This window comes from Somniosus microcephalus, chromosome 16 (genome assembly GCF_052327205.1).
Source record: "Somniosus microcephalus isolate GS21.2 chromosome 16, FLI_Smic_1.0, whole genome shotgun sequence".
NCBI classification, from domain to species: domain Eukaryota; kingdom Metazoa; phylum Chordata; class Chondrichthyes; order Squaliformes; family Somniosidae; genus Somniosus; species Somniosus microcephalus.
The window spans coordinates 104,798,179-104,824,042 of record NC_141002.1 but is presented as its reverse complement, the minus strand read 5'-3'; the positions used below and the strand labels follow the sequence as shown (position 1 = coordinate 104,824,042).

At 50.6% G+C, this 25,864-nt stretch overlaps 1 protein-coding gene across 3 annotated transcripts in view; it reads left to right on the top strand.

Moving 5' to 3' along the window:
• The window catches only part of LOC147106461 (sodium-coupled monocarboxylate transporter 1-like), a 57,372-nt gene that overhangs the window by 3,411 nt on the left and 28,097 nt on the right, over positions 1 to 25,864 (top strand). For all 3 annotated transcript variants that reach the window (XM_086009663.1, XM_086009664.1, XM_086009665.1), the window contains exons 2-7: positions 16,428 to 16,493; positions 17,788 to 17,839; positions 17,940 to 18,007; positions 19,890 to 20,044; positions 20,124 to 20,264; positions 21,786 to 21,915. In XM_086009663.1, the coding sequence (XP_085865789.1) occupies positions 16,428 to 16,493; positions 17,788 to 17,839; positions 17,940 to 18,007; positions 19,890 to 20,044; positions 20,124 to 20,264; positions 21,786 to 21,915 (612 nt within the window). The remainder of the gene's footprint in view (positions 1 to 16,427; positions 16,494 to 17,787; positions 17,840 to 17,939; positions 18,008 to 19,889; positions 20,045 to 20,123; positions 20,265 to 21,785; positions 21,916 to 25,864) is intronic.

Below are 25,864 nucleotides of genomic sequence, written 5' to 3'. Positions count from 1 at the left end.
CTCACTTAAAGGAAAGCTCGTGATTGTGCTAAAAAAAATCCATTTACGGCTGCATTCCCCACCAATGCCACAATATTAACCTTTCCAAGCCAAGGAAGTCCATCCATCATTCTTTCTAAACCGTGCCCTGCACAGGTATTCAAGGTTCCCTAGTGGAGGTCAGTTCCAACAAATGCAAGCTTTGTACAGTCCAGCTGCCTTCCACTCTTGGTCTTTGAGTCAATTCTTTGTGCAATGGCAGGAATCCAGAGGTCAGGGGTTATACGCAGACAAACAACGCCCACGTTTGTTAAAGCAAGCGCTCACCGTAATCTCTCCCTTTTTCTCTAACTCTCTTCTCAAGGCGCAAGCTGGCTTCCATCTCTAAAAAAATACCCACTTCCCCAACTCACGTGCGCATAGACACTACTTATTATCAGTCAGAGCTGGAATGTAGGGAGAGAGGGGAGGTAGAGAGAGGAAAAGGTGAGCAGAGTTTGTTTTGCAAGTTCTTTTTAAAGTGCAACGAGGACAACGCCTTCTCCAGTAGACTCTTAAAGTTGCATCACCCTTCCCCTATTTACAATCTGGATAATGTCACTTCCAAACCGCAAGAACTAGATTTTAAACATTTTCAGTTACAAATCCAGCAGCACTTTTCCATAATTGCTGGAAATACTCAGCAGGTCAGGCAGCATCTGTGGAGAGAGAAACAGAGTTAATGTTTCAGGTCGATGACATCAAATCAGCTGAGAACATAAGAACATAAAAAATAAGATCAGGAGTCGGCCATTCGGCCCCTCGAGCCTGCTCCGCCATTCAATAAGATCATGGCTGATCTTCTACCTCAACTCCACTTTCCCGCCCGATCCCCATGTCCCTCGATTCCCTTAATATCCAAAAATCTATCGATCTCTGTCTTGAATATACTCAACGACTGAGCCTCCACAGCCCTGAGGGTGGTGAATCTCTGGAATTCTCTACCCCAGAGTGAAGAAATTCCTCCTCATCTCAGTCCTGAATGGCCGACCCCTTATTCTGAGACTGTGACCCCTGGTTCTAGACTCCCCAGCCAAGGGAAACATCCTCCCTGCATCTACCCTGTCAAGCCCCTTAAGAATTTTATGTGTTTCAATGAGATCACCTCTCATTCTTCTAAACTCTAGAAAATATAGGCCCAATCTACTCAATCTCTTCTCATAGCACAGCTTACAGGAAACAATGCTCCAGGTGTGGCCTCACCAAAGCCAAATATAATTGCAGTAAGACGTCTTTACTCTTATACTCCAATCCCTTTTTAAAAAAGGCTAACATACTATTTGCTTTCCTAATTGCTTGCTGTACCTGCATGTTAACATTGTGTGATGTGTGTACAAGGACACCTAGGTCCCTCTGAATATTAACATTTCCCAATCTCTCACCATAGAATCATAGAATGGTTACAGCACGGAAGAAGGCCATTCGGCCCGTCGAGCCTGTGCCGGCTCTCTGCAAGAGCACTTCAGCTAGTCCCGCTCCCCCACCCTTTCCCCGTAGCCCTGCACATTTTTTTCCTTCAGGTATTTATCCAACTCCCTTTTGAAATCCACGATTGAGTCTGCCTCCAGCACCCTCTCAGGTTAAAAAATATTCTGCTTTTCTATTTTTCCTACCAAAGTGGATAACTAGAAAAACAGAATATTTTTTAGAATTGAATATACTTCTGGAATCACTCAAATGGTAACTTGTGAATCCTGGCATCTGGTATTTCTCTAATCCCCCATATTGCTTTAGGAGAAGTGACTAAATTATATGGGCCTCTCTACAGACCGCAATGAGCATTAATGCCTTTTAGAACATTCTAAATACATAGGAGGACAGCGGCATCACCAGATAGCAGAACATCGAGCACAATAGATTCACAATCTTAAAGAAAGAAAGGAAGGAAGGAGGGAGGGAGGGAGACAGGGAGAGAAGGAAGGAAGGAGGGAGGGAGGGAGACAGGGAGAGAAGGAAGGAAGGAGGGACAGCAAGAATCATAGAATTTTATGGCACAGAAGGAGGCCGTTCGACCCATCGTGTTTGTGCCGGAACGAAGGAGGGAGGTAGGGAAGGACGGATTCGCATTTCTTTAGTGCCTTTCACAACCTCAGGATGCCGCATTTCCTACATTACAACAGTGGCTACACATCAAAAGTAACTCATTGAAGTGCCTTGGGACATCCTGGGGTTGTGGAAGGTGCTATATAAAGTGAAAGAAGGAAAGACTTGCATTCCTATAGCGCCTTTCATGACCACTGGACATCCCAAGGCACTTTACAGCCAATGAAGTACTCTTTGAAGTAATGTAGGAAATGCAGCAGCCAATTTGCGCACAGCAAGCTCCCACAAACAGCAATGTGATAATGATCAGGTAATCTGTTTTAGTGATGTTGGTTGAGGGATAAATATCGGTCAGGACACCAGGGAGAACCCCCCTGCTCTTCTTCGGAATAGTGCCGTGGGATCTTTTACATCCACCAAAGAGGGCAGACGGGGCCTCGGTTTAATGTCTCCTCTGAAAGACAGTACCTCCGACAGTGCAGCACTCCCTCAGTACTGCATGGGGAGTGTCAGCCTGGATTTTTGTGCTCAAGTCTCTGGAGTGGGGACTTGAACCCACAGCTTTCTGACTCAGAGGCGAGAGAGAGAGAGAGAGTGCTGCCCACTGAGCCACAGCTGATACACAAATGTTTTCTTTAATTTTCCCCATTCTAACTAAAAAATGTGATGATAAAATCAATCCATGGAAAGCCATCGCAGAACGAAAAAGAAAGAGGAACAATGCAGAAACTACACAGCAGGTCATCATCATGAGATCGGACCGGTTAACGTTTGGCGTTTAACCAATTGTTAAAGATCTGATGAAGAGTCGACACTCCAAACATTGACCCATCATTTCTGTTACAGGTGCAAGGGGAAAGAGCAGGGGGGAGTGGGACTAATTGGAGAGCTCTTTCAACAAGCCGGCACTGGCACGATGGGCTGAACGGCCTCCTTCTGTGCTGTAAATTATAGAATGATACAGGACAGAAGGAGGCCATTCGGCCCATCATGCCTGTGCCGGCTCTTTGAACGAGCTCTCCAATTAGTCCCACTCCCCCTGCTCTTTCCCCGTATCCTGCAAATTTTCCCATTTCAAGTATTTATCCAATTCCCTTTTGAAAGTTACTATTGAATCTGCTTCCACCGTCCTTTCAGGCAGCGCGTTCCAGATCACAACAACTCGCTGCGTAAAAAAATATCCTCATCTCCCCTCTGGTTCTTTTGCCAATTATCTTAAATCTGTGTCCTCTGGTTACCGACCCTCCTGCCACTGGAAACAGTTTCTCCTAATTTACTCTATCAAAACTCTTCATGATTTTGAATACCTTTATCAAATCTCTGTTCCAGGGGGAGCAAACTGGTTCTATGAGCTGCCGTGTATTTATTTCCAGCATTTTTATTTTCTTGCTTTTATTTCAGATTTGCAAACAATCTCTTTTTATTTAAGCTCAGCTTATTTTTCTGATTTCTGACAAAGTGCTTGAGACCTTGCACAAGGACCCTTCTGTACTTGCAATACTTTCCAGTGATAAGAGGGATTGGAAAGTACAGGAGAGTGGGAGCTGACATCACCTGGGCAAGGTGTTTTACAGGTGGTCACAGATCTGGCCTGCTGCCGTCCCTGAAGGATGTCCAGCTCTGGGACTCTCAGCTCCTTCACGCTCTGGGACTACCTGGTCTTTGCTGGGGCGCTGCTGGTCTCGGCGATGGTCGGGGTCTACTATGCGGTGCTGGCAAGGCGAGAGCCGAGTCCCGGCCACTTTCTAACGGCGGGTCGCCAGCTGGGACCCCTGCCCGTGGCTCTCAGCCTGACGGCCAGCTTCATGTCGGCAGTCACCGTGCTCGGGACCCCGTCTGAGGTCTACCGCTTCGGGGCAGCCTTCTCCCTGGTCGCCCTGTCTTATCTCCTCTCCGTGGTCCTCACCTCCGAGATCTTCCTGCCGGTTCTCTACAGGCTTGAGATCACCAGCACCTACCAGGTAGGAGCCGAGGGCTGGGGGTTGGGGGGTGAGAGTCTGGGGATAGGGGGGAGCGAGTCTGGGGATTGGGGGGAGAGTCTGGGGATTGAGGGGAGAGTCTGGGGATTGGGGGGAGAGAGTCTGGGGATTGGGGGGAGAGAGTCTGGGGATTTGGGGGGAGAGAGTCTGGGGATTGGGGGGGAGAGAGTCTGGGGATTGGGGGGAAGAGAGTCTGGGGATTGGAGGGAGAGAGTCTGGGGATTAGGGGGAGAGTCTGGGGATTGGGGGGAGAGTCTGGGGATTGGGGGGAGAGAGTCTGGGGATTGGGGGGAGAGAGTCTGGGGATTGGAGGGAGAGAGTCTGGGGATTGGAGGGAGAGAGTCTGGGGATTAGGGGGAGAGTCTGGGGATTGGGGGGAGAGTCTGGGGATTGGAGGGAGAGAGTCGGGATTGGAGGGAGAGAGTCTGGGGATTGGGGGGAGAGTCTGGGGATTGGGGGGAGAGTCTGGGGATTGGAGGGGGAGAGTCTGGGGATTGGAGGGAGAGATTCTGGGGATTGGGGGGAGAGAGTCGGGATTGGGGGGAGAGAGTCTGGGGATTGGGGGGAGAGAGTCTGGGGATTGGGGGGAGAGAGTCTGGGGATTGGGGGGAGAGAGTCTTGGGATGGGGGGAGAGAGTCTGGGGATGGGGGAGAGTCTGGGGATTGGAGGGAGAGAGTCGGGATGGGGAGAGAGTCTGGGGATTGGGGGGAGAGAGTCTGGGGATTGGGGGGGAGAGTCTGGGGATGGGGGAGAGTCGGGATTGGGGGGGGAGAGTCTGGGTATTGGGGGGAGAGAGACTGGGGATTGGGGGGAGAGAGACTGGGGATTGGGGGAGAGTCTGGGGATTAGGGGGAGAGAGTCTGGGGATTGGGGGAGAGAGCCTGGGGATTGGGGGGAGAGAGTCTGGGGATTGGGGAGAGAGAGCCTGGGGATTGGGGGGAGAGAGCCTGGGGATTGGGGGGGAGAGAGTCTGGGGAGAGAGATTGGGGGAGTGAGTCTGGGGATTGGGGGAGAGAGTCTGGGGATTGGGGGAGAGAGTCTGGGGATTGGGGGGAGAGAGTCTGGGGAGAGAGATTGGGGGAGTGAGTCTGGGGATTGGGGGAGAGAGACTGGGGATTGGGGGGAGAGAGTCTGGGGAGAGAGATTGGGGGAGTGAGTCTGGGGATTGGGGGAGAGAGTCTGGGGATTGGGGAGAGAGATTGGGGGAGAGAGTCTGGGGATTGGGGGGAGAGAGTCTGGGGATTGGGGGGAGAGAGTCTTGGGATGGGGAGAGAGTCTGGGGATGGGGAGAGTCTGGGGATTGGAGGGAGAGAGTCGGGATGGGGAGAGAGTCTGGGGATTGGGGGGAGAGAGTCTGGGGATTGGGGGGGAGAGTCTGGGGATGGGGGAGAGTCGGGATTGGGGGGGAGAGTCTGGGTATTGGGGGGGGAGAGTCTGGGTATTGGGGGGAGAGAGACTGGGGATTGGGGGGAGAGAGACTGGGGATTGGGGGAGAGTCTGGGTCTGGGGATTAGGGGGAGAGAGTCTGGGGATTGGGGGGAGAGAGCCTGGGGATTGGGGGGAGAGAGTCTGGGGAGAGAGATTGGGGGAGTGAGTCTGGGGATTGGGGGAGAGAGTCTGGGGAGAGAGATTGGGGGAGAGAGTCTGGGGATTGGGGGAGAGAGATTGGGGGAGTGAGTCTGGGGATTGGGGGAGAGAGTCTGGGGATTGGGGGAGAGAGTCTGGGGAGAGAGATTGGGGGAGTGAGTCTGGGGATTGGGGGAGAGAGTCTGGGGATTGGGGGGAGAGAGTCTGGGGAGAGAGATTGGGGGAGTGAGTCTGGGGATTGGGGGAGAGAGTCTGGGGATTGGGGGGAGAGAGTCTGGGGAGAGAGATTGGGGGAGTGAGTCTGGGGATTGGGGGAGAGAGTCTGGGGATTGGGGGAGAGAGTCTGGGGATTGGGGGGAGAGAGTCTGGGGATTGGGGGGAGAGAGTCTGGGGAGAGAGATTGGGGGAGTGAGTCTGGGGATTGGGGGAGAGAGACTGGGGATTGGGGGAGAGTCTGGGTCTGGGGATTAGGGGGAGAGAGTCTGGGGATTGGGGGGAGAGAGCCTGGGGATTGGGGGGAGAGAGTCTGGGGAGAGAGATTGGGGGAGTGAGTCTGGGGATTGGGGGAGAGAGACTGGGGATTGGGGGAGAGTCTGGGTCTGGGGATTAGGGGGAGAGAGTCTGGGGATTGGGGGGAGAGAGCCTGGGGATTGGGGGGAGAGGGTCTGTGGATTGGGGGTGAGAGTCTGGGCCTGGGGATTGGGGGTGAGAGTCTGGGGGTTGGGGGGAGAGAGTCTGGGGATTGGGGGTGAGAGTCTGGGCCTGGGGATTAGGGGGAGAGAGTCTGGGGATTGGGGGGAGAGAGCCTGGGGATTGGGGGGTGAGAGTCTGGGGATTGGGGGGTGAGAGTCTGGGGATTGGGGGGTGAGAGTCTGGGGATTGGGGGGTGAGAGTCTGGGGATTGGGGGGAGAGAGTCTGGGGATGGGGGGAGAGTCTGGGGATTGGAGGGAGAGAGCCTGGTGATTGGAGGAGAGCCTGGTGATGGGGGGAGAGTCTGGGTATTGGGGGGAGAGAGACTGGGGATTGGGGGGTGAGAGACGGGATTGGGGGGAGAGAGACTGGGGATTGGGGGGTGAGAGTCTGGGGATTGGGGGGAGAGAGCCTGGGGATTGGGGGGAGAGAGCCTGGGGATTGGGGGGGAGAGTCTGGGGATGGGGGAGAGTCGGGATTGGGGGGGGAGAGTCTGGGTATTGGGGGGGGAGAGTCTGGGGATTGGGGGGAGAGAGCCTGGGGATTGGGGGGAGAGAGCCTGGGGATTGGGGGGAGAGAGCCTGGGGATTGGGGGGAGAGAGCCTGGGGATTGGGGGGAGAGAGTCTGGGGATTGGGGGTGAGAGTCTGGGGATTGGGGGGAGAGAGTCTGGGGATTGGGGGGAGAGAGTCTGGGGAGAGAGATTGGGGGAGTGAGTCTGGGGATTGGGGGAGAGAGTCTGGGGATTGGGGGGAGAGAGTCTGGGGATTGGGGGGAGAGAGTTTGGGGATTGGGGGAGAGAGTCTGGGGAATGGGGGGAGAGAGTCGGGAATGGGGGGAGAGAATCGGGATTGGGTGGAGAGAGTCTGGGGATTGGGGGAGAGAGTCTGGGGATTGGGGGAGAGAGTCTTGGGATGGGGGGAGAGAGTCGGGATGGGGGAGAGTCTGGGGATTGGAGGGAGTCGGGATGGGGAGAGAGTCTGGGGATTGGGGGGGAGAGAGTCTGGGGATTGGGGGGGGAGAGTCTGGGGATGGGGGAGAGTCGGGATTGGGGGGGAGAGTCTGGGTATTGGGGGAGAGAGACTGGGGATTGGGGGGAGAGAGACTGGGGATTGGGGGGAGAGAGACTGGGGATTGGGGGGAGAGAGACTGGGGATTGGGGGGAGAGAGACTGGGGATTGGGGGGAGAGAGACTGGGGATTGGGGGAGAGTCTGGGTCTGGGGATTAGGGGGAGAGAGTCTGGGGATTGGGGGGAGAGAGCCTGGGGATTGGGGGGAGAGAGTCTGGGGATTGGGGGTGAGAGTCTGGGCTTGGGGATTGGGGGTGAGAGTCTGGGCCTGGGGATTGGGGGTGAGAGTCTGGGGGTTGGGGTGAGAGTCTGGGGATTGGGGGGTGAGAGTCTGGGGATTGGGGGGTGAGAGTCTGGGGATTGGGGGGTGAGAGTCTGGGGATTGGGGGGGGAGAGTCTGGGGATGGGGGGAGAGTCGGGATTGGGGGGGAGAGTCTGGGTATTGGGGGGAGAGAGACTGGGGATTGGGGGGTGAGAGACGGGATTGGGGGGAGAGAGACTGGGGATTGGGGAGAGTCTGGGTCTGGGGATTGGGGGGAGAGAGCCTGGGGATTGGGGGGAGAGAGCCTGGGGATCGGGGGGAGAGAGTCTGGGGATTGGGGGTGAGAGTCTGGGGATTGGGGGGAGAGAGTCTGGGGATTGGGGGGAGAGAGTCTGGGGATTGGGGGGAGAGAGTCTGGGGAGAGAGATTGGGGGAGTGAGTCTGGGGATTGGGGGAGAGAGTCTGGGGATTGGGGGGAGAGAGTCTGGGGATTGGGGGGAGAGAGTTTGGGGAATGGGGGGAGAGAGTCTGGGGAATGGGGGGAGAGAATCGGGATTGGGTGGAGAGAGTCTGGGGATTGGGGGAGAGAGTCTGGGGATTGGGGGAGAGAGTCTGGGGATTGGGGGAGAGTCGGGATGGGGAGAGAGTCTTGGGATGGGGGGAGAGAGTCTGGGGATGGGGGAGAGTCTGGGGATTGGAGGGAGTCGGGATGGGGAGAGAGTCTGGGGATTGGGGGGGAGAGAGTCTGGGGATTGGGGGGGAGAGTCTGGGGATGGGGGAGAGTCGGGATTGGGGGGGAGAGTCTGGGTATTGGGGGAGAGAGACTGGGTATTGGGGGAGAGAGACTGGGGATTGGGGGGAGAGAGACTGGGGATTGCGGGGAGAGAGACTGGGGATTGGGGGGAGAGAGACTGGGGATTGGGGGGAGAGAGACTGGGGATTGGGGGAGAGTCTGGGTCTGGGGATTAGGGGGAGAGAGTCTGGGGATTGGGGGGAGAGAGCCTGGGGATTGGGGGGAGAGAGCCTGGGGATTGGGGGGAGAGAGTCTGGGGATTGGGGGTGAGAGTCTGGGCCTGGGGATTGGGGGTGAGAGTCTGGGGGTTGGGGTGAGAGTCTGGGGATGGGGATTGGGGGGAGAGTGTCTGGGGATTGGGGGGTGAGAGTCTGGGGATTGGGGGGTGAGAGTCTGGGGATTGGGGGGTGAGAGTCTGGGGATTGGGGGGAGAGAGTCTGGGGATGGGGGGAGAGTCTGGGGATTGGAGGGAGAGAGCCTGGTGATTGGGGGAGAGTCTGGGGATGGGGGGAGAGTCGGGATTGGGGGGGAGAGTCTGGGTATTGGGGGGAGAGAGACTGGGGATTGGGGGGAGAGAGACTGGGGATTGGGGGGAGAGAGACTGGGGATTGGGGGGAGAGAGACTGGGGATTGGGGAGAGTCTGGGTCTGGGGATTGGGGGGAGAGAGCCTGGGGATTGGGGGGAGAGAGCCTGGGGATTGGGGGTGAGAGACTGGGGGTTGGGGGTGAGAGTCTGGGCCTGGGGATTGGGGGTGAGAGTCTGGGGGTTGGGGTGAGAGTCTGGGGATTGGGGGGAGAGTGTCTGGGGATTGGGGGGTGAGAGTCTGGGGATTGGGGGGACAGTCTGGGGATTGGGATTGCGGGGTGAGAGTCTGGGGATTGGGGGTGAGAGTCTGGGACTGGGTGTTGGGGGGTGAGAGTCTGGGACTGGGGGTTGGGGGGTGAGAGTCTGGGACTGGGGGTTGCGGGGTGAGAGTCTGGGGGTTGGGGGGTGAGAGTCTGGGACTGGGGATTGGGGGTGAGAGTCTGGGATTGGGGGTTGGTTGGGTTGGGGAGGTGAAAGTCTAGGGCTGGGGGTTGGGGAGATTCCCAGTTAATGTCCCTGGACTGAAGTTTCTGGCCCAGTTACACAGCGGCTTATGGGTCATCAGGATATTCCCAAATCTGTTTCTGTGGAATGTCGTCACTGTTGTGATGTAGACAACCAATGGTCAGTGTCTCACACCAATGGACAGTGTTTTACACCAATGGACAGTGTTTTACACCAATGGTCAGTGTCTGACACCAATGGTCAGTGTCTCACACCAATGGACAGTGTTTTACACCAATGGTCAGTGTTTTACACCAATGGTCAGTGTCTCACACCAATGGACAGTGTTTTACACCAATGGTCAGTGTCTCACACCAATGGTCAGTGTCTCACACCAATGGTCAGTGTCTCACACCAATGGTCAGTGTCTCACACCAATGGTCAGCAATTCCCATGAAAAAATGGGCTATTTTTGTTTAAATCACTCCTTTAAACCTACCTCTTTGGCCAAGCTTTTGGCCATCTGGCTTAATATCGTCTTCTGAGGCTCGGTGTCAAATTTTGTTTGATAATCGCGCCTGTGAAGTGCCTTTGGAAGTTTTACTACATTAAAGGCTCAGTAGAAAAACAAGTTGTTGTTATGTCCTAGTTAAGGTTCTGCTGTAAGGAAAGACCCGCGATATTCGTCTGTGCAGCGACGAGACTCTGGTGTGACAGGATGGGACTACTGCCAGCCTCAGTGAGGTGACGCTGACCCTGGATAATTATCTGGGGTCAGCTTAATTTAAATAATGAAGGCAGTATTTTAACACCGCTGGAATGGGCTCAGGTCCAATTTTTTTAATGCCGCTATGATTTTTTTTCTCTGGGTGTTACGCGTAGCTGTGACCTGGAGATTAATCTTCAATCCCTGAAGACTCCAGGGAAATCCCGAAGGGTCGGCAATTCTAACTACATAGGATTACACAGGATATACGGCACAGAAAAGGCCATTCGGCCCAACCAGTCCATGCCGGCGTTTATGCTCCACACGAGTCTCCTCCCGTCTTCGCTCATCTAACTCTTCAGCATAACCCTCTATTCCCTTCTCCCTCATATGCTTGTCTAGCCTCCCCTTAAATGCATCGATACTATTCGCCTCGACCACTCCCTGTGGTAGCGAGTTCCACATTCTCACCACTCTCTGGGTAAAGAAGTTTCTTCTGAATTCCCTATTGGATTTCTTGGTGACTATCTTATATTGATGGCCTCTAGTTCTGCTCTTCCCCACAAGTGGAAACATTCTCTCTGTGTCTACTCTATCAAAATTTTTCATAATTTTAAAGACCTCTATTAGGTCACCCCTCAGCCTTTTTTTTTTTCAAGAGAAAAGAGACCCAGCCTGTTCAACCTTTCCTGATATGTATACCCTCGCATTTCTGGTATCATCCTTGTAAATCTGCTCTGCACCCTCTCCAGTGCCTCTATATCCTTTTTATAATATGGCGACCAGAACTGTACGCAGTACTCCAAGTGTGGTCTAACCAAGGTTCGATACAGGTTTAGCATAACTTCCCTACTTTCCAATTCTAACCCTCTAGAAATAAACCCTAATGCTTGGTTTGCTTTTTTTATGGCCTTGCTAACCTGTGTCGCAACTTTTAGTGATTTGTGTATTTGTACTCGGAGACCCCTTTGTTCCTCCACCCCACCTAGACTCGCACCCTCCAAGTAATGTGACCTCCCTATTCTTCCTATCAAAATATAATCCCTCACATTTATCTGTATTGAACTTCATTTGCCAATTATTTGCCCATTCTACAAGTTTATTAATGTCCTCCTGTAATTTGTTGCAGTCCTCCTCAGTATTGACTATCCCCCCCAATTTGGTGTCATCCGCAAATTTAGAAATTGTGTTTTTGATTCCAAAGTCTAAATCGTTAATGTAAATTGTGAGTAAGCTTGCAGGGAACATAAAAACTGACTGTAAAAGCTTCTATAGATATGTGAAGAGAAAAAGATTGGTGAAGTCAAGCATAGGTCCCTTACAATCAGAATCAGGGGAATTTATAATGGGGAACAAAGAAATGGCAGACCAATTAAATACATACTTTGGTTCTGCCTTCACAAAGGAGGACACAAATAACCTCCCAGAGATGTCGGGGAACATAGGGTCTAATGAGAGGGAGGAACTGAATGAAATCAGTATTTGTGGGGAAATGTTGTTAGGGAAATTGATGGGATTGAAGGCCGATAAATCCCCAGGGCCTAATAATCTACACCCTAGGGTACTTAAGGAAGTGTCCCGAGAAACAGTAGATGCATTGCTGGTCATCTTGCAAAATTCTATAGACTCTGGAAAAGTTCCCATGGATTGGAGGGTAGCTAATGTTACCCCACTATTCAAAAAAGGTGGTAGAGAGAAAACGGGGAATTATAGACCGGTAAGCCTGACATCGGTAGTGGGGAAAATGCTAGAGTCCATTATAAAAGATGTAATAGCAGTACACTTGGAAAACAGTGACAGGATCAGACAAAGTCAACATGGATTTACAAAAGGTAAATCGTGCTTGACTAATCTACTGGAATTTTTTGAGGATGTAACTGGTAGAATAGATAAGGGAGAACCAGTGGATGTGGTGTATTTGGACTTTCAGAAGGCTTTCGATAAGGTCCCGCATAAGAGATTAGCGTGTAAAGTTAAAGCACATGGGATTGGAGATAAGGTACTGACTTGGATAGAGAACTGGTTGGCAGACAGGAAGCAAAGAGTTGGAATAAACGGGTCTTTTTCCGAGTGGCAGGCAGTGACTAGTGGGGTACCGCAGGGATCGGTGCTAGGACGCCAGCTATTCACAATATATATTAATGATCTAGACGAGGGAACTAGATGTAATATCTTCAAGTTTGCAGGCGACACAAAGCTGGGTGGGCATGTGTGCTGTGAGGAGGATGCCGAGAAACTCCAGTATGATTTGGACAGGTTGGGTGATTGGGCAGATGTATGGCAGATGCAGTATAATGTGGATAAATGCAAGGTTATCTACTTTGGTGGCAAAAACAGGAAGGCAGATTATTATCTGAACGGCAATAGATTGGGAGAAGGGGAAGTGCAATGAGACCTGGGTGTCCTTGTGCACCAGTCGCTGAAGGTAAGCATGCAGGTCCAGCAGGTGGTTAAGAAGGCAAATGATATGTTGTCCTTCATAGCGAGAGGATTCGAGTACAGGAACAAGGATGTCTTGCTGCAGTTGTACAGGGCCTTGGTGAGACCACATCTCGAGTATTGTGTGCAGTTCTGGTCGCCTTATCTGAGGAAGCATGTTCTTGCCATGGAGGGAGTGCAGCAAAGATTCATCAGACTGATACCTGGGATGGCAGGAATGACGTATGAGGAGAGAGTGGGTCAATTGGGCTTGTATTCGCTAGAGTTTAGAAGAATGAGAGGGGATCTCATTGAAACTTATAAAATTCTAACAGGACTAGACAGACTAGATGCAGGAAGGATGTTCCCGATGGCGGGGGAGTCCAGAACCAGGGGTCACAGTCTAAAGATAAGGGGTAAGCCTTTTAGGACAGAGATGTGGAGGTATTTCTTCACCCAGAGAGTGGTGAACCTGTGGAATTCTCTACCACAGAAGGCAGTTGAGGCCAATTCATTAAATATATTCAAGAAGGAGTTAGATATATTTCTTAAGGCTAAAGGGATCAAGGGATATGGGGAGAAAGCAGGGACAGGGTACTGAATTTGGATGATCAGCCATGATCTCATTGAATGGCGGAGCAGGCTCGAGGGGCTGAATGGCCTACTCCTGCTCCTATCTTCTATGTTTCTATTGTGAACAGCAGTGGTCCCAGCACTGATCCTTGTGGAACACCATTACCCACCTTCTGCCACTGTGAATAGCTACCGTTTACTCCCACTCTCTGCTTTGTCTTGAAGCCAGCCAGCAATCCATTCTGCTACTTGTCCACTGACTCCGCATTCTCTGACCTTGTTCATCAGTCTATTATGGGGTACATTATCAAAGGCCTTTTGAAAATCTAGATAAATTACATCAACTGCATTACATCTACTCTCTCTGTTATCTCTTCAAACAATTCAACAAAGTTGGTCAAACAAGCCTTTCCCTTTTGAATTCCATGCTGACTATTCATTACTTTGTTTTTTGTTTCTAGATGTTCTTCTATTTTCTCCTTTAGTAGGGATTCCATTATTTTTCCTACCACCGATGTTAAGCTGACTGGTCTATAATTCTCTGGACATGTTCTATCCCCCTTCTTAAATATCAGTATTACGTTAGTTATCCGCCAGTCCTCTGGCACTACACCATTTTCTAACGAATTATTAAATATGTGTAGTAATGCCCCTGCTATCTCTTCCCCAGATTCTTTTAAAATGTGTGGATGCAATCCATCCGGACCAGGGGTTTTATCCTCTTTGAGTTTGATTAGTTTATTTAATAAAATCCTTTTTAATTTTAAATGCACTTCACTCATTACTCATCTCATCATCCAATGTCATGTCCACTTGTTCTATCCCCCTGGTAAATACTGAAGCAAAATAATTATTTAATATTTCTGTCATCTCTCTATCGCTACCTGTGGTATTGTCCTATCCATCCCTTAATGGCCCTATTCCCATCCCGACCTTCCTTTTTTATTGGTGCGCCTGTAAAATATTTTACTATTTTTTATGTTCCTTGATAATTTAATTTCATAGTTCCTCTTTGCCTTCCTAATTGTTTTTTTGACTTCTCTCTTAATCTCTTCATCTTCTCCCTTATCATGCACTCCCCTGCTGTCTATGTACTTAGTGTATGCCTCTTTCCTTACCCTCAATTGTTTCCTTATGGCTTTATTCATCCATGGAGTTGCATTAGTGTTTAGTTTGTTCTTTCCTTTTAGCAGAATATATTGTTCCTGCACTCTGTTGAACACCATTTTAAATGTTTCCCATTACTAAAGACTCTCAGGTTCCAGCACTATTCACCAGTGTGCTGATCACAACCCTTTGTTTGAAGAAGGGTCAAACCCGAAACGTCAACTCAAATTTCTCTCCACGGATGTTGCCTGACTTGCTGAGTTTTTCCAGCATTTTCTGTTGTTATTTCGGATTTCCAACATCTGCAGTATTTTGCTATCGTACCTTTGTTTCCTATTGTTTGGTTAATTATTGTCTAATGTACTCTTTTTATTCCAAGAAGCTTCACTTCAATCACAGCCCCTCCTGTGAGGCCGCTGCATTCTGAAAATCGAGACACACAACATTCCCCATTTTATGGTTTACTCAAAGCTCACTGAGATCCTCAGAGGCTCTCAGCATTGTCACATTATTTTTCCAGCGAGTAAGTCACCAAGTTGCGAGTTCCCATTTTCTGATGGTGAGCTATACTTCCCCTCACTCTTCACAAAATCATTTTTCCACTGAAATAACTTCCATTTCTATAAACAAAGAAATTTACATTGATACAGCACCTTATCACAACTTCAGGATATCCTAAGTTGCTTTACGACTGATGGATCTTGAGGGGTAATCACTTGTTGTAGTAAAAATGGTAAGAAAAGGAATTTATATAGCGCCTTTCATGTCATTGGGTTTGTCCCAATTTGCTGCACAGCCAATGAAATACTTTTGTAGGCAAATGCGGCAGCCAATTAGCACGCAGCCAGAGCCCAGAAACAACAGATGAGATGAAAGACTACTCAGTCTGTTTTTGGTGGTGTTGGTTGAAGAAGGATTGTTAGCCAGGTCCACGAAGAACTCTCTGCTGTGCCACAAGGAATGCTATAAGATCTCTCACATCCAGCCGAAAAGATGGACGGGGTCTCGGTTTAATGTCTCATCCAAATAAGTGGCCCCTCCGCCGGTGCAGCACTCCCTCAGTACTGGCACAGGGAGTGTCGGCCTGGATTATGTGCTCAAGTCTCTGGAGTGGGGCTTGAAGCCAGAATCTGCTGACTGGGAGGAGAGAGGCAAACTGACACATCGGGGTTTTGGGCGAGCAGAGATGCGTGGGGCAAGTGTGAATCACGCCTGCTGTCAGAAATTCCAGGCCAGGGATATTTTCAGTCTTGGGGCTCATCTACATTCCGCCGGTCTGCTGCCCACACAAAACAGTGGGCGCCATGCTGCAATGGGAGGCTGAGTCGCACCACAGCTTGTCCTTGGGTTACCAACCCTCCAGAACTGCCCTGGAGTCTCCAGGAATCAAACATTAATCTCCCAGACATGGCAGCGAGCAACCCCAGGGAGGAAAATCATCGGGGTGTTAAAAAATTGTGGTTTAAAAAAAATCTTTGTTTGTGGGGGTTGTTTGAGGAGGGGGTGGGGGATGGGGTGGATGGGGATGGGTGGGGGGTTGGGATGGGTTGGCAGAGGGATGGGGGAAGGATGGCAATGGTGGGGGGGTGGGGTTGGAGGGGGATGTGCGGAGGGGGATGTGCGGTTGGAGGGGGATGGTGGTTGGAGGGGGACGGTGGTTGGAGGGGGACGGTGGTTGGAGGGGGACGGTGGTTGGAGGGGGACGGGGTTTGGAGGGGGACGGGGGTTGGAGGGGGACGGGGGTTGGAGGGGGACGGGGGGTTGGAGGGGGACGGGGGTTGGAAGGGGACGGGGGTTGGAAGGGGACAGGGTTGGAGGGGGACGGGGGTTGGAGGGGGACGGGGGTTGGAGGGGGACGGGGGTTGGAGGGAGCTGGGCGGTTGGGATGGGTTGGGCGGAGGGTGGGGGAAGGCTGGCAATGGTGGCGGTGGGGGGCGGAATTGTGTCAGGAATGTGGCACAAATCCCCCCCCTGCCATCGCATCACCCCCACCCTCATTGTGCCCGTCGGGAGGGAGTGTTAAAATCAGCCCGGGGGAGGGGGTTCTGCCACACTGTGGGGAGCGGCTCCGAGGAAAATGAAGATGCTTCTTGAAAATAAAGTCGTTTTAGAAATTGGATTCACGGCGAAACCTGACCTTTGATTTTCAGTACCTGGAGTTGCGGTTTAACAGATGGGTCCGTCTATGTGGGACTATATTGTTTATGATTCAAACAGTGAGTACACAATCATCATTTGTAACTCTCATCATCCAATTTATTTTTGCACTAATAATAAATTATCCACATAAAGGTATGGCCTACTCCAGCTCCTATTTCTTATGTTCTAATCAGAAGAACATTTGTCCTGAGTGGCAATTTCTATAGTAAATAATCTACAACATTAAAATATAATCCAGTCACTCTCCCTGGCACTGGGCAACTTGTGCAATGTCGGGCTTGCTTTACCGATTCGATGTGAGGCTTGTATTAATTGTTGGGCTGTGAATTATTTTTCTCTGTTATGCACTGTTCTTCAGTGAAAGGGTCGGTTCCCTACTTGTTTCGGCCAATGTCACTCCGTTTCCAGCTGTTAGTGGATGTAATTTAATGCTTTGGGCTCACTTCCCTCACTGATTCGCTCTCCTTTCTTAGAATCATAGAATGTTACGACACAGAAGGAGGCCATTCGGCCCATCGTGCCTGTGCCGGCTCTTTGAAAGAGCTCTCTAATTAGTCCCACTCCTCCCCCGCCCCCCGCTCTTTCCCCCCAGCCCTGCAAATGTTTCCCCTTCAGGTATATGCCCAGTTCCCTTTTTGGAGCTCTTTGCTCCTCAATGATAACGAGGAACTGTGCATGTGGGAAATTGCTGCACATTCATGTCCTCCCAGCCCGTGGAACTGTGTATTGCCCCAGCAATGTATAACACCACAGTGCTGTCCTTGAATTCAAAATATCCGCAACTTGAACTGGTTTTGAAGCAGTTTCCTTTACGTGGGTCTGATACATGCATTCCATTTAGCATCTTAATGTATGTTTTGTAGCATTTAAACCTTAATCTGCATTGGTAAACACGGTTACATTTTAATAAGTCTGAATTTTGCTGAATATATAGTTTAGGTATTGCGTGGCATGTGGTCAATCATCCAATTTTCCAAGGCAAAATGGTTAAAATTTCAAAACGTGACAGACACATCGCCTGACCTCGGAAAGTCTCTCTCTTTCTCTCTCTCTTTCTTTCTTTCTCTCTTTCTCTCCTTCTCTTTCGCTCTGTCGCTCTTCCTCTCGCTCTCTCTTTCGCTTTCTCCCTCTTCCGCTTTCTCTCTCACTTTCACTCTCTTTCTTTCTCCTTCTCTCTCTTTCTCTCGCTCACTCGTTCCCTCTCTTTTCCTTTCTCTTACTCTATATCTGTTTTTCTCTCATTCTCCCTGTTTTTTTCTCTACATTCTCTCTCCTTTCATTAATTAACTTCTGAAATAGGATGTGTCAATTAGTCCATTATTGTACAAATGATGTATCATTTTATTTCAGATTTTATACACGGGGATTGTTATTTATGCTCCTGCTCTAGCATTAAATCAAGGTCTGTATTACTTTTCTGTCCCTTCATTTGTCAGTTCCGCAATAATACCAGGGACTTTCTGTCCTGATGTTTTACAGATATCTGAATTTCTTGCTTTTAGTGACTAACTTCAACCTGTGGGGCTCGATAATCTCAACTGGAATAGTCTGCACCTTCTACTGCACCTTGGTAAGTTGCCATCATTGAGTTGGTGAGTCTGGCAATGAGACAGCACAAATTACAGATAACCACAAGAAGAGTTAAAGGGACGGTTAGAGAAAAAGATATCTTTACGCAGAGCAGGGTTAGAATGTGGAATTCTCAACCACAAAGCTTTGCTGAAACAGAGTCCATTAGTTATTTTAAAAGAGAACTAGATAGTTGCTTGAAGAAGAAGAATATGCGGGGAGTGAGCAGGAGAGTGGGATTCGTCTTCATGTGGAGAAACACACCAGCGTAGATGTGATGGGCCGAATGGCCTGTTTCTGTATTTGGGTGTCAGCCGTGGGTCAGTTGGTCACATTCAGGATGTCTCAAAGGGGGAAAGATTGGGTTTTGCGCCTCCCGTTTGCGCCCCATTAATGTCCCCCTGGGGCGCTAAGTCCCTAGCGCGTGGGCGCAGTGCCGCTAACGCCTCCCGTGAAATTCAGCGGGAGATTAGCGGTGGCAGTAGTCAGAAGCGCCCTGCGGTGCTGTACCTCCGGTAATGACGTCATCACCGTGCGCAGCGCCCCGGCCTCAAACTTGGCTTGTGCTCCCTGACCTGCCACCGGACACGATGTCCGACAGGGTCAGGGGGCGTGTTTGCGGCCAGGGCGGTGCAAATTTTAGGGCAGGTGCCGGGCGGCCATATTTTTTTGGGCCGCCTGCCAGCCCCGCCCCCTCTCGCCTCCTCCCGCGGGGTGCCGGCCGCGATCGGTCAGCCCGGCGCTCCTCTTGAGGGCAGCCCGCTCCCCAATGGTCCAGCAGGATCACCGGTGCGTGCTGCGCTAGGCCCCTCCCCTTTAATCAGGGGGAGGGAGTCCCGCGGCGCTACGAGCCGATGCGCGTGGAAGTAGCACCGCGATATTGAATGGTAGCGCCCCAGGAGGGAGGGGCAGCGCTTCCAGTAGCCCCACCTCCTGCTTGGGGTGCTACCACTCAATTTACGGCGTGGGGGTGCTAACTTTTTCAGGGCACTAAAAGTAGCATCCCAGCGAAGTTAGCGCCCCAAAGGGGGCGCGACCGAATTTTTCCCCCGAAGTGTTTTACAGTCAATGAAGTACTTTTATAAAGTGTAGTCACTGTTGTAACCAATTTGCAGCCAATTTGTGCCCAGTAAGCCCCAACAAACAGCAATGTGATAAGGATTTTATTGCTGTTGATTGAGGGATAAATATTGTCCCAGGACACCGGGGATAACTCCCCTGCTCTTCTTTGAAATAGTGCCAGAGGATCTTTTACATCCACGAGAGAGCAGACGGGGCCTCGGTTTATCTCATCTGAAAGACGGCACCTCCGACAGTTCGGTGCTCCCTCAGTACTGCCCCTCCGAGAGTGCGGCGCTCCCTCAGTACTGCCCCTCCGACAGTGCGGTGCTCCCTCAGTAGTGCCCCTCTGACAGTGCGGCGCTCCCTCAGTAGTGCCCCTCTGACAGTGCGGCGCTCCCTCAGTACTGCCGCTCCGACAGTGCGGTGCTTCCTCAGTATTACCCCTCCGACAGTGCGGCGCTCCCTCAGTACTGCCCCTCCGACAGTGCGGCGCTCCCTCAGTACTGCCCCTCCGACAGTGCGGTGCTCCCTCAGTACTGCCCCTCCAACAGTGCGGTGCTCCCTCAGTACTGCTCCTCCAACAGTGCGGCGCTCCCTCAGTACTGCCCCTCCGACAGTGCGGCGCTCCCTCAGTACTGCCCCTCCGACAGTGCAGCACTCCCTCGGTACTGCACTGGAGTGTCAGCCTAGCTTACGTGTTCAAGTCACTGATGTGGGACTTGAACCCACAACCTTCGGACACGGAGATGAGGGAGCTACCTGCTGAGCCAAGGCTGCCATCTAATCCTTGTATTTGACACTGTTGCTCTTCTTTGTTCTAGGGAGGTCTCAAGGCTGTTGTGTGGACAGATGTGTTTCAGATTGTAATCATGGTGACTGGGCTTGTGGCTGTCATTGTCCGAGCCATGATACTGGAAGGGGGCATCACTAACGTGCTGAATACTGCTTATAACGGGGGAAGACTAAACTTCTGGAAGTAAGTTTTGCAAACTTTTCAAGTGACTGTATCTTTTACCAACATGCTTTGTAATTTAATGACCAACCTCTGTGTCCAGCTTTGACCCCAACCCACTCCATCGACACACCTTTTGGACACTCGTAATAGGAGGCACTTTCACCTGGACTGGAGTCTATGGAGTCAATCAAGCACAGGTTCAGAGGTACATCTCTTGCAAGACAAGATCTCAAGCCAAAGTGTGAGTATTAGTTGGAAATTTTAATCTTGAAATTAATTGAAATCTGGCAACGCTGCAATTATAAAATTCTCATCCTTGTTTTCTAATCCCTCCATGGCCTCACCCCTCCCTATCTCTGTAAGCTTCTCCAGCCCTTCTACTCTCTGAAATCTCTGCATTCCTCCAATTCTGACCTCTTGAGCATCCCTGATTTTAATCGCTCCACCATTGGTGGCCGAGCCTTCTGCTGCCTGGGTCCTAAGCTCTGGAAGTCCCTGCCTAAACCTCTCCGCCTCGCTACCTCTCTTTTTCCTCCTTGAAGACTCTCCTTAAAACCGACCTCTTCCTGTCCTAATAGCCCCTTGTGTGGCTTGGTGTCAAATTTTGTCTGATAATGACTCCTGTGAAGCGCCTTGGGATGTTTTACTACATTAAAGGCGCTATATAAATGGAAGTTGATGATTTTGTTGAAATCGGGCTATTAAATCATTTATTAGTTGACCTGCTAAAAAGTTGGAAGAACAGGAACGCAAAGTCTAAAAAATAATATCCATTCCTGTATCGGACGTTTAAGATTCTGAATTGAGATTATCAGTGTTATAAGGTGTGAGTTTGAAGAGGAGCAGGGATGATTCTGCTGATCTACCTAATGGCGGGTGATTGAGTTCAATCCCCATGGCATTTCCAGGTGTACCTATTTCATATAACTCCAAACTATTGCTGCCTTTTAATTCTTGACATTCCCAGTGCAGTGCTGAGGGAGCGCCGCACTGTCGGACGGGCAGTACTGAGGGAGCGCTGCACTGTCGGAGGGGCAGTGCTGAGGGAGCGCTGCACTGTCGGAGGGGCAGTACTGAGGGAGCGCTGCACTGTCGGAAGGGCAGTACTGAGGGAGCTCTGCACTGTCGGAAGGGCAGTACTGAGGGAGCGCTGCACTGTCGGAGGGGCAGTACTGAGGGAGCTCTGCACTGTCGGAGGGGCAGTACTGAGGGAGCGCTGCACTGTCGGAGGTGCCGTCTTTCTGATGAGACGTTAAACCGAGGTCCCATTTGCCCTCTCAGATGTATGTAAAAGATCGCACGGCACTATTCGAAGGAGAGCAGGGGAGTTCTCCCCGGTGCCCTGACCAATATTTATCCCTCAACCAACATCACTAAAACAGATGATCTGGTCATTGTCAGATTGCTGTTTGTGGGAGCTTGCTGTGTGCAAATTGGCTGCTACATTTCCTACATTACAACAGTGACTACACTTTAAAAAGTACTTCATTGGCTGTAAAGCACTTTGAGACATCCTAACGTACTGAAAGCAGCCATGAATTGGTCTAGCTCTCTATTGAAGGTGTGCAAGGAGTCAGCACTCACTGCACTAGTGATATGGCGGGCAAAGGGCACTAAACCCCTCTGGCAGTGAATGGTGAATTTTACTGCAATCAGAACAACCCACAGCTGATATTTTTGCCAGTTGTGATGAGAGAATGCAAAACACAAGTTGGATCTTTCAGCCAGTTAATATTTAAAACTTTATTTTGCCCTGTTTCAGAGCCCTTTACGTGAACCTCATTGGACTGTGGGTCATCCTTGTGTGCACAGTACTGTCAGGATTGTCAATGTACTCTCTCTATCATGAATGCGATCCATGGACTTCTGGGAAGGTGGAAGCCCCAGATCAGGTACATTACAATGTACAGAAAGATCAGTAATGGACTGGTCGAGTAAAGTTTGTCAGGAAACTGCATTGTAATGTAACTACGCTATAAGGTGTCAGCTGTGGCTTAGTTGATAGCGTTCCCACCTCTGAGTCAGAGGTTCTGGTTTCAAACCACACTGTCGAGACGAATACATAATCTAGGCTGATATTTCAGCGAGGGAATGCTGCACTGTCAGAGGTGCCGTCTCTCGGATGAAATGTTAAACCGAGGCCCCGTCGGCTCTCTCAGGTGGATGTAAAAGATCCCATGGCACTATTTCAAGAAGAACAGGGGCGATCTCCCCCGTGTCCTGAGCCAATATTTATCCCTCAATCACAAAAACAGATTGTCTGGTCCTTTATCAATTAGTCTGTAGTAGACTAATTGATAAAGATATAAAGGTTGATTGTTCTCTTAAGTCAAGCTCTCCATTATCATTGTATCATTGGACTACCAGGGTGGTACAAGGTGAAATCTGTAGTGTATGTAACCGTTCTACCTTTAAGAGAACTATTGTATGTAACCGTCCACCTTTAAGAGAACTATTTTAGGTGTTGCACTACTTTATCTTGGCTGCTGTATACTGTAATACCGGGAGTGACCACACCGGTATATAAGTGCTGTGTAAGGATTTATTGGGCAGATTCGCCCTGACCTTCGAATAGTAAAGTCCTGTTAAAGTTACTCTTGTAGTCTGTGTATTAATTCACCATATAACCCACAGACTTTACAGTGGCGACGGGTTCGATCTTACCCTGCGGCAGCGACACACCCGAAGCAGTTAACGAGCGTCGAGAAGAGGCACCCGCCCTCGTCGTTCGGCTGAGAGAAGACTCGAGTCTGCAGAGCAAGGAAGAAGGAAGGATTCAGACACGAAGCCTTCCATCAGCAACAGGCTGTTATTGTCCCTTCTGCCACGGCGGTGAGTGAGCCGATTAGCCAAGAGAAGCAAGTCGGCCACGTTGACTGTGAGTAGGGGGAAAATAAAAAGAAACGGAGGATAAGGGCGGTGAACTCGACCACGGTCGGGGGAAAGGAGCCGGACAGAAGTCGGGCCCAGAGGCGCTGAGACTGGGGCAGCGTAGGGCACGGAAGCCGCGGTACAAGCGGGAACGCAGCCGGTGTGAGAGACCGGGCTACAAGCGGGCTGGGAGACGCAACAGCGTCGTGAGACAGCTAGACCGCGACCGGCGAAAAAGGCCGGGCAGCTACCGAGGCCACGAGGCGCTGCGACCGGGATCGTAAGGCGCGGGAAGATAGAAAAATAAATAAAACCGCGGAGAACTCAGCCGCAGCCGGGGGAGGAAAGGACCGGACTGCGAGTTGACTGGGAGGCGCGATTGGAAGCCGCTGAGGGAGAGACAGAGCCCGAGTGAAGGGGGAACGGGACCGAGCAAGGGAGACCGAGCGAGATTCCGCCCAGCGGCTGGAACTGTTCGCCGCCAACGGGTTGTCCCCAGCGCTGGTTGTCGGCCGAGAAAAGGGAACAAGGAACGCACTGAAGCCGGCGCGCAGGCTGCGAACTCCGAAAGCCAGCGGTCGTCGCCCGAAGGAAAGCTTACCCCTCCCGCCAGGGGAAGAAACGCGGGAAGCCGCCAGTAGGCGGGGAAGAAGACAGAAGCGGGAAACCGCCATTTTGAAAGTGGGCGGGGAAGAAGACAAGCGCGGGAAACCGCCATTTTTGGAAAAAAAAAAGTAACGAACAAATTCGTTGTGGTTTCTCAAAAAGATAGTGAAGATGCCTAAGCATGGTAACATCAACAACTTCGATTCCGAGGTGGAAGATTGGGCCACGTACGTAGAACGCATCGAGATATATTGTGAGGCCAATAAAATAGCAGATGATGATAAAGCTCTCACCTTATTAAACGCAATGGGGGCAAAGACATACGGGCTATTGAAGCATCTTCTATCACCAGCTAAACCGGCGGATCAGACTTTCGCTGATATTGTTGCTGTCCTGAAGGATCATTTGAACCCCACACCGCTGATGTTGGCGGAACGATTCAAATTTTATGCGAGAACGCAACGGAAAGAGGAAAGCAACGCGGAATACTTGGTCGAACTGCGTAGACTAGCGAAATACTGCCAGTTTGGGGAAAATCTGACAGAGGCATTGAGAGACAAGTTCGTGTGCGGGTTGTCGAAGGAAGGAACACAAAAGCGACTGCTCGAAGAGAACGATCTTACACTTGACAAGGCTGTCCTTATTGCAGCATCACACGAAGCAGCCACGAGAGGCACTGCGGAAATGCAGCTGAAGGCAGCGGTACTCAGCGTGGATCAAATGACTTCGGGTACAACAAAATGTTATCGTTGTGGGAAGACAACACACGACCAGAACCAATGCTGGTTTAAAAACCAGGAATGTAGAAAATGTGGCAAGCTTGGCCACATAGCTAAAGTATGCCGGTCAGGAAAGAAGACCAACAACAGAAAAAAGTCACCGCAGGAAAAGTACAGCAAGGTACACAAGGTGGCTGAGAAGAGTTCAGATGAACAGAATTCGGATTCAGACCCGAACGGCCAGGAACTGGGTAGTCTGAGAATTTACAATGTGAGTAAGGAAGCTGACCTACAAACTATCTGGGGCACACTAAAAGTAGCCGGAGTCCAAGTGAAAATGGAATTGGACACAGGATCAGCCCTATCAGTCATAAATCGAAGGGATTACAACCGGCTATTCTCACATATACCCTTGAGAGATACCAAGATCGTATTGCAGACATACACGGGGCATAAAGTATACCCCATGGGAAAGATACAAGTCAAGGTGAGAGACAGGGGCAAAGAACACCAAGGAATGGACTTATATGTACTACCTGAGGGAGGTCCACCACTTCTGGGACGGGAGTGGATCAGGGAAATAAACATGGAATGGCACTACCTAAAAGCAATAACGAGTGAGTACTCGGTGACGACAATCAGCTCAGACTCTGAAACGGATGACGACAAGACCAGCCCAGGTGCAAAAGACAAGTCTAAAATGGACTTGCTGACTAAGGTTGGAAAAACGAAGGAGTGCATAAATACTGATGCTTCAAAGGAGAACAAAGTTTCAGAACAGAATTCCACTGAACAACAACAACATAGTTTGGCGGAGAATTCTGAGTCTGTCCAGTTTACAGACATGCACAAGTCTGAGGAACACCGGGCTCGAACTCAACTCCATTTCAAATTACAACAGCAATTAGAACAATTGAGTTGCCGTCTCGAGCAAGAGATAAAAGCAATGAAAACGTTCTTTGACACAGAGTGGGAGAATCTGGAAAGACAACAGAAACAGCTGAGGGAGAAAAGGGAGCAGGAGCACACAAACCGTCTGCGCAAGGAGGCCAAACGAATCAAAGCTGATTCGGTTTCTGAAGGTGCGTGCTCTAATCTGGTGGAGCAAGATGTTCAGCAACTGAAGGCGCTTGTTAGCAGATTGCAGGCAGAAAAGGCTGAGTTGGTCACCATGAATTCCGAGCTCCTACTGAAGTTGGGTGCAGCATCACCGGACGATTCATTTGTGGAAATTCGAATGGTGGAGGCTGCGGATGATGGCGAAGTAGAAACAGCAAAGGAGCCCCAGGGCAAGGTTATAAACAGCCCTGCAGCTACTGGGAAACGGATGAGGTCAGAAGAGTCAACGGTCAGCCAACTCCTTCATATGCTGAGGGACAAGACTCTGAAATGGGAACAATTTGGACATGAGTCTAAATCTTCAAAGGAGGGGGGTTTGGAGCTCCCAAAAGTTATTGGAATAGCTGAGGTTGCAACACAGACTGAGAAGATGGCAGCAGAGCAAACCTTGGATGCCAAAAGTACGCTGATTCACGTCAATGTTGAACAACAGAATGCTGAAACAGCTGCTCCAGTAGAGGGATTGAATAATACAATCAATCAATCTCCCAATGAAGTTGAAGTATTGAAATCACGAATGAGGTCA